Source organism: Pollachius pollachius (assembly GCF_949987615.1).
Source record: "Pollachius pollachius genome assembly, chromosome: 10".
Classification (NCBI taxonomy): domain Eukaryota; kingdom Metazoa; phylum Chordata; class Actinopteri; order Gadiformes; family Gadidae; genus Pollachius; species Pollachius pollachius.
In genome coordinates, this window is record NC_136943.1 from 23120542 (window position 1) to 23133780 (window position 13239).

Below are 13239 nucleotides of genomic sequence, written 5' to 3' on the forward strand. Positions count from 1 at the left end.
CTCGGCAATGACCATATTTAGAAAGATCTTCTGAAGAACAGTTATCTGTTGGTCGAACACACGGGGCCGGTGAGTTTGTCGGAGGCTGCTCCCCCTATTCGTTTCACTAGAAACGATCAATCCTATTTTTTCTAAAGGGCTGTCAGACTCAGCGCCACAAAGTCCTTCACAGCTCCTCGTCTGTAATCTGCGGGTCTCTTGCACTAGTGCAGGTGGTGTGCTCCGGTAACACGGAGCTGTTCCTTGTTCTTCACATGGGCTTTAGACACGGGTCCAATCAATCAGATCGAAAACGGAATTATGTTTTCTTGCCTACTTGTTATTTTACATTTATTAAATAATTAAGGTTACTACAAATAATCAGGCCAACTCTGATATTATTTCTTTTAGGGCTGGGCGATAAAACGATAACGAAATGTATCACGATAGACACGTAATCAATATCAATAGAAAATGTGTTAGATAGAAAATTTCAATATTATTTTTATTCCTCGTTGTAAGAAACCGGAGCAAAAAGTCTACTTCTAGCTCCGCTTTGAACCAGAGGTTGCGAAGCAAGGTTGGTTGCACCAACAAAGGCACTCGTCCTCTGGTACCTAGCAACGTATGGAGTGACACGCTAATACCCAATCATGTAACAGTATCAAGTTTGGTTGCGCCATCTCGTTGTCTCGTGTTCACAGAAACGGCATGCTGTGCAACAAGAAATCCTGTCAGCCAGGTACTTTGCCACAACTTCTGACCTGTGGTCAAGCCGTACTTCAGAGCCATACATTAGCTTGACCATTCATTTCATACACCACGAATTGAATCTGAAAACCAGATGCCTCGAAACAGCATATTTCTCTGACGATCACACAGGAGAAAATATAGCAGAAGGCTTGAAGGAGGCACTGTTGACCTGGTCTCTAATTGAAGACAAAATGGTGTGCATCACCACAGACAGTGGGGCAAATGTAGTGAAGGCAACTTCACTGAACGACTGGACCCAGCTACAGTGTTTTGGCCATCGTTTGAACTCTGCTTTTGGTGAGTAGCATTGTTATTTTGATGGCACTCATCCATGTTGGTTCGTGAATTGATTTTATTAGCCAATACATTAAGATTATATAATTATTATTATATTATTGATAGTTTTTATTATTATTATCCATCAAAGCAGCTTTACACTGACTTACTGACTGACTCAACCTCATCTATTATCTGTAATTTACGCTGTCATTGTTTTTCTGCAGGTGCCGCAGGAAAGGACTAAAGAGTGCACAGGGCTTTAGGTGTTTGCAAGAAAGTGGCCTTTTCTTACTCATGGAAGAAAAAGAGTGTGCTCTCCAAAGCACAGCAACGTCTCAATCTTCCCACACACCAGCTGATCACAGAGTCACTAACCTGGTGGGGCTCGAGACGAAAGATGGTGGCAAGGGTCCTAGAGCAACAAAAGGCCATCATCAATGATGGCCATCAAAAGGCCATCATTGACACCGTTCTGTCTGCTGATAAAAACAACAGGCACCTGATCCCAACATGGCTGGACATTGATGTCCTTGAGTGCATGAATGCGGCCTTAACTCCTCTCCTGGAGTTCACAGACTCCCTTTCTGGGGAGTCATATGTGACAATGTCTTATGTGAAGCCTGTGCTCCACCTGTTCCGCACCAATTTGCTTAAAGTAAACGAGGAAGACACTCAAAAAAGAGATGAAAACAAAAATAATGGCCTATCTTGATGAGAAGTATGCTAGCCCTGACACAGACGATCTCCTTGACATGGCTACCTTGATGGACCCCAGGTTTAAAGTCCAATACATTAGACCAGAGAAGGTAAGGGCCATTAAAATGAGAGCAGTGTCTGAGGGGGTGAATGGAGGCCAGTCACAGGCAGGGGCTTCTGAGGGAGCAGCAGACCAAGGTGCAGAAGGAGGAGCTGCGGCTGCCATTGAACCACCTCTACCGCTGGGCGTGAAGAAGCAACGCAAGTCATTGGGGAGCTTCTTCAATAAGCAGAGTCAAGAAGAAGATGACTTGCCTCTCACTGAAGAACAGAAAGTGGAGAGTGAGCTAGAAAGGTACCTGATGTGCCCTGATGCAGACAGTGAGTCTGAACCCGTGGACTGGTGGAGGCTCCATGGACACAACTTCCCAAGATTGTCTCAGCTGGCAAAAAAGTACTTATGCATCCCGGCCACCAGTAGCCCCTCAGAAAGAATTTTTAGTACTGGGGGTAATATTGTTACATGCACCAGGGCAGCTTTAAAACCAGAGAAGGTCAACCAGCTGGTGTTCCTAGCACAAAACCTTGACTGAAATATACTCAAGGGTAATTGAGTTAAAGGGTAATTCCGGTGTAAAATGGATTTCGGATATGTATTGTATGATAAAGAGTTGAAACGTTCGTTTTGGAGCACAAAAACCGCATGTAGACGCTTTCTTCAGTTGGCTGTTTTCAGCCGATTCTATCAAAACGCTATAAACTTGGGACGATGGGGGCACTGGTTATGGTAAAAACTAAATCGCTATTTTAAACCACGTTTTGATAGAATCGGCTAAAAACAGCCAACTGAAGAAAGCGTCTATATGCGGTTTTTGTGCTCCAAAACGAATGTTTCAACTTGTTATCATACAAAACATATCCCAAATTCATTTTACACTGGAATTACCCTTTAAGTCTACCTCAGTTATACTGGAATTTCTTCTATGTTTACTAAACACTGCATATATTTAAAAAAAGAAATGTTATTCAGGGTGAAGAGGGTGAACTTTTTTGCACTAAACTTGCAGTAAGAAATATATATGTAGATAGTTCTTCTCGGGTCTCAGGTTTCTATATGTTTACGTTTTACACTTTGCACATGTTTTTGTAACACTTTATTTTTGTTAAGCACTTTATTATTGATGATTGTTAAGTTTTCATTGTGATGGTATTTATTTGAGTGTTTTCCATGGCTGTGTTGTTGACATTCATTTCCATTGTCTGCCTACAACCAGAGTAAGGTTAAGATTAAAATAAAAAAATAATAATTTAGTATATTTTTCTCCTGGTCCTTATTTTAAATAGGTCATACAAATTTTCGATAATTATCGATATCAACCGATATGAAACACATGTATCGTGATACAGTTTTCAGCCATATCGCCCAGCCTTAATTTCTTTATCAATTTCAGCCAAATTATGGACAATTTAGTAGATTCTGCAATATTCTACCTCAAGTCACCTCAGCCAGGACTTCAACCAGTAGTCTGGACCCAATGCCCACCACCCTAGTTAAAGCCTGTCTTCCCATTCTCTGCCATCCAGTGGAAAACATCATAAATGCATCTCTGGCCTCTGGTGTAGTACCATCCAGCTTTAAAATGGCGGTAGTCATCTCCCCTCTCAAGAAGCCAGGCTCGGATCCCGACGATCCCAACAACTATCGTCCAATCTCTAACTTCCCTTTTCTCAGCAAAATACTGGAAACAGCAGTGGCTGGCCAGCTTCAACACCACATGTCCCACCATGAGCTCTTCGAACCCTTCCAATCAGTTTCAGAACTCACCATAGCACTGAGACTTGACTTGCTGACTTGCTGCTTGCTGCCGACAATGGCCTCACCATCCTCATATTCCTTTACTTTTCTACATCCTTTGATTCAGTCTCTCACACCATCCTTCTCTACCCCCTCTCTGAGCTCATTGGCCTCAGTAGCACAGCACTGTCCTGGTTCCGGTCCTACCTCACAGACTGGAAACAATTCATCACCCTCAATGGCTCCACCTCTGATCCAACACCTCTCAATCATGGCGTGCCCTATGGTTTGGTGCTTGGTCCCCTGCCGTTCACTGTCTACAAGCTGCCCCTAGGTCATATCATCCGGAAACATGGACTCAACTTCCACTGCTACGCCGATGACACACAACTCTATATCAGCACAAACCCCTCCTCATAGCTCCCACCCACACAACTTGTCAACTGCTTTTAGGAACTAAAATCATGGATGACCACAAACTTACTCAAACTAAACCGCAACAAGACAGAGCTCATGGTGGTGGCTCCTGCAGCACTGCTCAGGGAGGTTGAAGACCTGGCCGTGGTTGTGGATTGCTGCTCAATTTCCCCATCTCCTGAGGTGCGCAACCTAGGCGTCATCCTGGACTCCGCTCTCTCCTTCCGGTCCCAAATCAAGAACATCACCAAATCCGCCTTCTACCACCTCAGAAACATCTCATGACTCCGGCCTTCACTCACACATTCAGTAACTAATTCATCCACGCCTTCATCCCCTCACGTCTGTGCTACTGCGACGTCTCCGGTCTGGACTATCCCCAAGGCCCTTAGCAGACTCCAATATGTTCAGAATTCAGAACCAGGGTTCTAACCCACACAAAGCCCTGGCAGCATATCACTCCAATCCTCCAACAGCTCCACTGGTTACCTGTCAGGTCACGCATCAACTACAAAATTCTCCTGCTCACCTACCAATCCCTCCATGGGCTCTCACCGCAATATCTCAGAGATCTCCTCCACCCCTACACTCAGTCACGCTCTCTGTGGTCCTCTGAAGAGGACCGGCTGGCCATCCCCCGCACTAGATTGCGGACCTTTGGAGACAAGGTATTCTCTGCCAATGCTCCCACACTATGGAACAGCCTACCACTCCACATCCGCTTTGCCCCATCCCTGCCCATGATTAAAAAACACCTCAAACATTCCTCTTCACTAAGTCCTTTAACCCCTAACCCCCCCCCCCTTCCCCTCTCCCCTTTTTTGTTAAGCGACCTTGGGTATCTTGAAAGGTGCTATAAAAATCCAAGTTATTAGACCTCAGATCATAGGAGTCCGAAGTCTTGCTGATTTTGATTAAGCACGTTTTTAAGCCACACCCTATTCCTTAGTACTGGGGCTTTTTTTATTGTAAGGACTTTTCTTGAGGTTAGTTTGAAGATATTGGTCCATAAATAAATAATTTTTATCTAGGTAAATATCTGTAGGACCCTTATGGTAGTAGGTGTTTTTGCAAAATTATAATTGGCTGAAATTCTATCCCGACAGAAGTCATTCTTTGAGGTTCTTGAGGCATATTTGCTCGCCATGAGGAGACGTGTGTGTGGGCAACGTTTGCTCTCCATGGAATTAACCCTGACCTAACCCTAAAGGTGCGCTCACACCAAAAGAAACATTTGTCGCCCGTTCGCGTTGTCGCCCAAGTTTTGTCGCGCGACAAATCATAAACTGTCGCTGTGCAAGTTTTGTCAGGCGAATTTACTGTGGTTCACCCCGGACTGCACTGCAGGGAACGGTTGGCCGGTTGAACGCTGATTGGCTGTTAAGTTACACATGTCACTCAGTGGCCACGCTGTTGAACGCTGATTGGCTGTCATCACGCGAATGTTGCGGCAAAGATGAAATATTTCAACTCGAGCGAATTTGTCACGCTACAAATCCTTGTGAACGTGCTCGCCTGTGCAGGGCGAAAGTGTGGCGCGACAAAAACTTGTCGCCGGTTTTCTCTAGCAAATAATTCGCCCGGTTCGCGTCTCTACGTTCACTTCGTATGGGATCGTGTCACCCCTTTGCGTTTGGAAGAAACCGCTTGGAAGAAACCCTGACACTGCACATACCCTAACCCTGACCCAACTCTAACCCTGACCCTGAACTAACCCTAACCCTAAATCATAAGATGACTTGAGATTTCAGTTCTGTGTTGGAACAGCAAAGAAGCAAGTCCCATAAGCTGATTTAAAATTTGCAAATTAAAAATAAAGATGATATAAGTGGATAGATGTACGGTGTAGGACTTGTCATCGATGGTATTGTCGGATAGAATAATGGTTCTTGTTCCACGTGAGGTCTTTAAGTGTCCTCTACCTGCCCAGCTGATGAGTCTAAAGAGGACAACTCACTTATGGTCAATATTGGGAATTTAAAGGTTTTATTTGACTTTTATTTGTTTCTGAAATGTATAAAATGAATATGTAAAAGCAAATAGGTGGTTTGAATATTTTAAGTTTTGATGAAATTGCACGGTAGGTCTAGCGCTATTCACCCGAAGACAAATCACACAGGCGCTATTCCGGTCAACGGATCGCCATAGAAGGAAATAAACATTTCAAAACCTCCTTAATGGACAATTATCAGTCTTTTCGGGATCAGCAGCAACACAAGCATGACAGAGCATATTGTGATCAAATGCATGGCAGACATGTGAGCTGTTGTTATAACTCACATAGCCGCCCATGGAGATGCCGGTCATCCCCAGTGGCCAGAAGCCTTCTCTCTCCAGCCAGTTGAGGAGGACGGCTGACTCCAGGATCAAAGCTCCGCCCATCACCAACAGGTCGGAGACGTTCTTCAAACAGGACCGCCTACGAGAAACAACATCAGGATAAACTCATCTCAGATTCTAGACGTACGACACCATGACCATTAGTTTATCTTTGATCATGGAGAACGATCTGACAAAGATCAAGCAGTGGAGGAAGGGCTCGTAATAAACAACACAGTAAGAGTCATTACATTCAGGATACTTACAGCTGGTCTTTAGGTTTACGGTAGCCATGTAGAGATTGTGTTAAGGCACCAGAACAAGGTGGAGTAAAAATAACAAAGAATCAATAATAAATAAATTACGGGGTAGATTAAAAGACATAGCTGGGTTTTCTCACACACGCATGCACACACACACACACACTATAGCAATTACCCGATTAAGATGCATGTGACATACTGCTATCAACAGACTTATTCCAGTTCAAGCCAAAACAAATCCGATTTTTTAAACGTCCTATAATGTGTGGTCCTTTACAAGCATAATATATAGAATGATTAAATGTGTATATATTTTTTGTGTCTATTAATTATTATCGAGAAACAAACGCTTCAGCCTAAAAACATTCACCCCGAGGTTTGTTCATAAAATGTGTAAGCTACTTCAGAAACACTTGGATTCTGCCAGGCAGATTTAACAAAACAGGAAGGTGATGCAATACAACAGTACAAGGATATAGTAAGGGTTCTCCAGCAGCAGGGAGGCCATTCCCGCCTCTCTGACCATCGGTCTGGCCATAAGGGTTCGTCGACGCCAGAAAAACTATCAACACAAAGATTTAAAGAAAACGTTAAGACCAAATAATACAGTTTATAGGCAATATGTAATTCCAGCTGCTGCCGGGTTGCCCAATCAAATCAATTAAAAATATGTAGTTTGATGACGTCGTGAGAAACAGTGGAAACATTGGATTTGTTGTAAAAATAGCAGACAGAAATCATGTTCACGATCGAGTTGTCCCTTTATTCTAATGAGATTGGCGCAAATAACATGTTAACTTAAAAACTTCCCATTAGTTGAATCGACCAAAAAGCTGTAGATACCATTATGTGGGGTTGATTAAAGCGTTGACTACCGAAACAGCTGTAGATACCGTTATGTGGGGTAGGTTAAAGCTCTGGATAATGTAGCGCATTGGGGTGTTATCAGTGGTCAAAACAACCATACTAAAAATCATCACCATGTGGAATGTTGCTGTAACTTTACAAAATAACCGTACAGGTTACAGTGTTTCCCACAGAATGAGATTCTACTTGTGGTGGTAGCTGTCTAGTTAGTTAGTGGAGCTGATCAGTGGTACGCGTCCCGTGGGTTAGTCAGTGTGGACCGGCAGCAGCACTCCTCTCTATATATTGTTTGGTAAATTTCTCTACACATAAAGGAAATTACAAAGTACCCTGCCCTAAACAATAGCCTCACAATGCCATTAAACTGGAGAAGCCTCTCATTTTAAGAAGTTGGATTAAAATTGCCATTTAGAAAAGTATCCCATTAGCTCTAAACCAGTTGCATTTCTCAACTGGTGGGTCGCGACCCAAAAGTGGGTCACAGACTCATTTTGAATGGGTCGCGGAATGTAAAAAATAAATAAATAAATAAAATAAAATAGTTAACATTAGAGCTACAACTAGTTCCAGTGATTAGGCCAAGATGGGAATTTCGGTTCTTTTTAGTAAGCCTGATCATTTGGATCAGCTCACCAACAAGAGCCGGCTCTATCGGCTCCCAAACGGCTCTTCATATTTTCACTTATACCTTTTATAATTCAGCCAAATGTAGCCCGTTTTGACTTATGATTCAGATGTGTAGGCCTATATATCACTTAAAATATTCAATCCATCCTTTGTACTGAAGTATTCAAAAGAAAAAAATACATTTTGCTGTACAATTTGCTGTAGCTGATTGTTTTCATTGCAGTATGAGCGCAACGCGCGTCCCTGCTAGGGCTGGGCGATTAATCGAATTTTGATCGCGATTTTAACGTCAAACGATCACAAAACTAATATAATCAAGTTTTTATTTACCGAATACCCTTCATTTCAATAAATGTTTTATAGAAAGTGCAAAACAGCTGGATACATATCTGTAAATTATTTTAGATTTGTACATTTTCTTTCTGACCATTTTGTTTATTTATTTAAGGCAAAATTTCAAAGTTCTCAGTTACAAAGTGTTTTTGGGCGAGAAATGCTGAATAAATAAAAAAAATAAATAAATCATGTTTCAAACTCAAAAATAATCGTTTGAATAATCGTGATGTCAATATTAACCAGAAAATCGTGATTATGATTTTTCCATAATCAAGCAGCCCTAATCCCCGCCCCTCACTGCTTAATGGTATGATCCTTGTCTATCCACACATGATTGGTTGCATGCATGAACCTGACAGTCACTGCACACACGCATAGCATGCACAGAACACCCGTAGCGCAGAGGTCTTCAGTTCATTCTGCCTAGACAAACTTTATATAAAATACAAAAAATCGAAACGTCTCGCGGTCGGGAGCCGACTCCCATCGTTCACTTTAAAGAGCCGACTCTTTGAACCGGCTTGTTAAGTGAGAACAGAAATAGCAGCTTATCTTCCAGAGAATACATCACCTTACGCTGAGCTGTTTAACAACAAAATCTGTCTCGCACAAGTTGCGTATCTTGCCGGTGTGTTCAAGCACCTAATCACATTAAACGTGTCTATGCAAGGGAGGGGACACAATATGTTTGAACAGTCTGACAAAATTGCTGCATTTAAAAAGAAGATCGCATTGTGGGTACATCATATATCAAAAGATACACATGTTTCTCAATGCTTGTCATGAAGCACAACGGCTGGACACAGTGGCCACTAAACTGCAAGCTCGGTTTCTTAACTACTTCCCGGAGAAACATGGAAATGATAGCTGGATACCTGACACCTTCGGAATCGACAGCGTCACATTGCCAAGCAACGAAGGGAATCAGCTGGTGGAGCTGTCATGTGATCAGACTCTGAAAGGAAATTCAGTGAGGTAAGCCTCCCCCAATTCTGGTGCAACCATGTAATGGTTGCAATCAAAATCCTCCTACCATTCAGCGCTATCTATCTCTTCTCAACTTTGGTCCAGCTCAAGTCCAAGCAGTGGAACAGGTTGGACGCGGAGCATGATCTGAGAGTAACTCTGTCAACCATCACCTCAGACTTAGAAACTCTTATCAGGAGAAAAGCACATCCCCAACTATCTCATAAGCTTCCCTGAATGCTTGGTTAGTAAAAAACGTCCGTTTAGTAGGCCTACTTGAAGATTATATTTGTGTTGTCAGTTATGATGTTCATCTTTTTCATATTCACCAGAATCCGCAGCACGCAGTATTAATGGATCAGTTTGTCAGATTGCCTTGAATGCAGGGAAAACAGGCAGTTTAGTAGGCCTACTTGTAGAGATTATATATGTGTGTCTACTCTAAACACAGTTATGTTAATTTTTTTCATTTTCACCAGAATCAGCAGCACGCTGTTTTGATGGATCAGTTTGTTATTGCTAGAGTGCTCTGTATGAAGGGATTATTTAAGTAATGATTAGCCATGATGACATTGTGTATGTGTGATTATTTTGGAGAAATTAATTTGCTTGGTTTGAATAAAAATGGGTTGCAACACTGATTATGGCTGCGATCTGAGGGAAACACACATACACTGTATATAATACTGGTTCAACCAACATACACTGTATGTAATACAGGTTCAACTAACATATTGATACCAGCATACAACACAATTAGGTAAAAAGCCCCCCAAGTAACAAAGACTGTTAAAACCTGGCCTGATGATGCCGCACAGCAGCTGCAGGACTGTTTTGGAAATACCAACTGGGACATTTTAAAAAATCAGGACTTGGAAGAGTACACCTCCACCGTACTCTGCTACATCAAGCATTGTGTTGACCCTGTCTCTGTGGACAGGCGCATCCGGGTGTATCAAAACCAAAAACCCTGGATGACAAAAGACGTCCAGACCCTGCTGAAGGAGAGGGACACCGCCTTCAGGCCTGGAGATGAGGCACATTACAGCGCTGCCAGAACCTGCCTGAAGAGAGGCATCAGGGAGGCCAAGACAGCATATAAGAGGAAGATTGAGGGCTACTTCAGCAGCAACAACTCACGGCAGGTGTGGCAGGGGGTCCAACACATGCTGAGAGACTGCGCTGACCAACTGGCTGATGTCTTTACTGATATATTCAACCAGTCCCTGTCCCAGTGCATGATCCCACCCTGCCTGAAGTCCTCCACAATCATTCCTCTACCAAAAAAGACTACTGTCAGCAGACTCAACGACCACCGGCCGGTGGCCCTTACACCAGTCATCATAAAGTGTTTCGAGAAACTGGTCCGGAGCCACACCACAACAAGCCTGCCAACCACTTCTGACCCCCACCAGTTCGCATACAGAGCTAACAGGTCTACAGAGGACGCCATAGCCACCGCGCTCTACTCCACGCTGCAACATGTGGAACATCAGGGGAGCTATGCCAGGCTGCTCTCCATAGACTTCAGCTCTGCTTAATACCATCATACCTAACAGACTGCTCACCAAACAAATGAACTTTGGTCTTTCACAACCCATCTGTTATTGGATTAAAGACTTTCTGACAGAGCGCTCCCAGAGTGTTAGAGTAGGTGCCCATCTTTCCTCTGCACTTAGCATCAGCACCGGCTCCCCACAGGGCTGCGTGCTGAGCCCCTAATCTACACTCTCTACACCAATGACTGCATCCCTAGCCACCCCAGCAATTCCATCATTAAGTTTGCGGATGATACAACAGTGGTGGGGCTCATCTCAGGTGGGGATGAGACTGCATATAGGGAGGAGGTCCAAAGACTGTCTACATGGTGTGCGGAGAACAACCTCTTCCTCAACACCTCAAAGACCAAATAGCTGATCATTGATTATAGGAGGAATAAGCCGGACATTAAGCCCATCTACATTCACGGGGAGAGCGTGGAGAGAGTCTCGAACTTCAGGTTCCTGGGCATACACATTCAGGAGGACCTGACCTGGACAATAAACACCAAGGCGCTTCTGAAAAAGGCCCAACAGAGACTGTATTTCCTAAGGATCCTCAGGAAGAACAATCTTCAGGAAAATATGCTGTTGACCTTTTATCGCTGCACCATTGAGACTGTCCTAAGCTACGGCATCTCGCTGTGGTTTGCCAGTTGCACTGCAGCTGAAAGGAAAGCACTCCAGAGGGTCATAAAAACTGCCCAAAGTCATTGGATGTCTACAATACACTGCCTCAGGAGAGCTCATAGCCTCCTCAGAGACTCATCCCACCCAGGTTTGAACTGTTGCCCTCTGAGAGGCGTTACAGGGCAATCAGATCAAAAACAATAAAAAACAGTTTCTACCCCAGAGCTGTTATTTCTCTAAATAATGCAGAATTATAAATTATTGCATTATCATACCAATCTGACTATTAAATGTGGCTGACATTTTTGTATATATATATATTGTTTTTGAATTCTTAAACATTCTATATTTTTTCTATATTTTTTTTTATTCTATTTTTTTTTCAACTTTTCTCTTTTTTTTGGCTTTATAAAAAAAACGTTTTTTTGAAAAAGCACTTATTTTGAGAGCTTCTACCCCAATTTCGTTGCACTTTGCGCAATGACAATAAAGAGATTCTGATTCTGATACAATGTATATAATACAGGTTCAACTTAAATACACTGTATATAGTACAGGTTCAACCAACATACACTGTATATAATACAGGTTCAACCAACATACACTGTATATAATACAGGTTCATCTAATATACACTGTGTATAATACAGGTTAAACTAACATACACTGTTAGCTTTGGCGTCTTCTCTGCGGAGAAAAACCAACAATAATCCTTCCGCCTAGAATGATCATGTTGTGATTCAGAGTGTGCAGAGAGGAGGAAATTCAATGGAAGGGAAACATTATCAATCGAGGAAGTATTATTCTCTCCGAAAGATACACATTTCACAAAACATACATTTAAAGTAATCATTTCTTAAGTACAAGGATTAAATAAAAATAACAAATACATACATGGTCTCCAGTCCCAGCCAAGTGGATGCATACTGGTTTATTTCTCTGCCACCTCTTCGGAACTATGAATTGAAACCTAAATCAGAAAAACACAAATAAAACTCTACTATAGACCTTTATTTCACTTAAGTACAAGTGCCTAAAGGTTAATGCTATTAACGGGTTTTACCATTCAATACTATTCAATTAATGGGATTGAATTACATTTCAAAAAATGTCTGTTGCTGTTTAGACAAAGAATCTTTAGCACATGAATTCATGATTTCTACTTTGTATAATTTGTTCAAAGTAAAAATAGAAAAGCATGGAGGACTTATTGTGCCACAGAAAGAATGAATGAGTGCTAAGTAGACTGTTTTGATAAAGAATACATAAACACATATAGTTGTTAGCAACGATAACAGTGACTACATGTTATTGGGAACATGGTGAGCACGGCCTAATGCATACATCTTAGTAGACATCAGTAAATTACAATATTTTTGGTCGAGGTCGGATTCAAACAGTAGATCTCCTGCACAATATTGTTGGGCATTGTCTGAACAAATGAGGCCCATTAAAGAATCACCAGCAGGGGCAGAATCTTCACACTCATTCATTGACAAATGGTGAACTTGGTTAGTATGGTAAAATGGCACCATCATCTTCCTCATGCTCTACCAAAGCCCTCCATGGACATAGAATTGGCCACGGGCATCTGAGACTATATTTAGAGAAGGAGCAGTATTCAATGCGTGGAGGAAATGGTAAGCTTGTTAGGTATGGTAAAATGGCATTTGTATGCCATAAAGACAGGTTAATCGGATGAAAACATTTATAAACCATCACCACTCATATTTCAAAAGTAAACACTGGCAGAATCCACAGTAAAAAAAAAAAA

The 13239-nt window shown here is 42.3% G+C and overlaps 1 protein-coding gene across 4 annotated transcripts in view; it reads right to left on the bottom strand.

Annotated features, from left to right (window-relative positions):
• Window positions 1–13239, bottom strand: part of abhd18 (abhydrolase domain containing 18) — a 43151-nt gene that overhangs the window by 19163 nt on the left and 10749 nt on the right. For all 4 annotated transcript variants that reach the window (XM_079744316.1, XM_079744318.1, XM_079744317.1 and 1 more), the window contains 4 exons: window positions 12360–12435; window positions 6977–7063; window positions 6505–6530; window positions 6200–6338 (listed from right to left, as the gene is read on the bottom strand). In XM_079744316.1, coding sequence (XP_079600442.1) covers window positions 6200–6338; window positions 6505–6530; window positions 6977–7063; window positions 12360–12435 — 328 coding nt within the window. The remainder of the gene's footprint in view (window positions 1–6199; window positions 6339–6504; window positions 6531–6976; window positions 7064–12359; window positions 12436–13239) is intronic.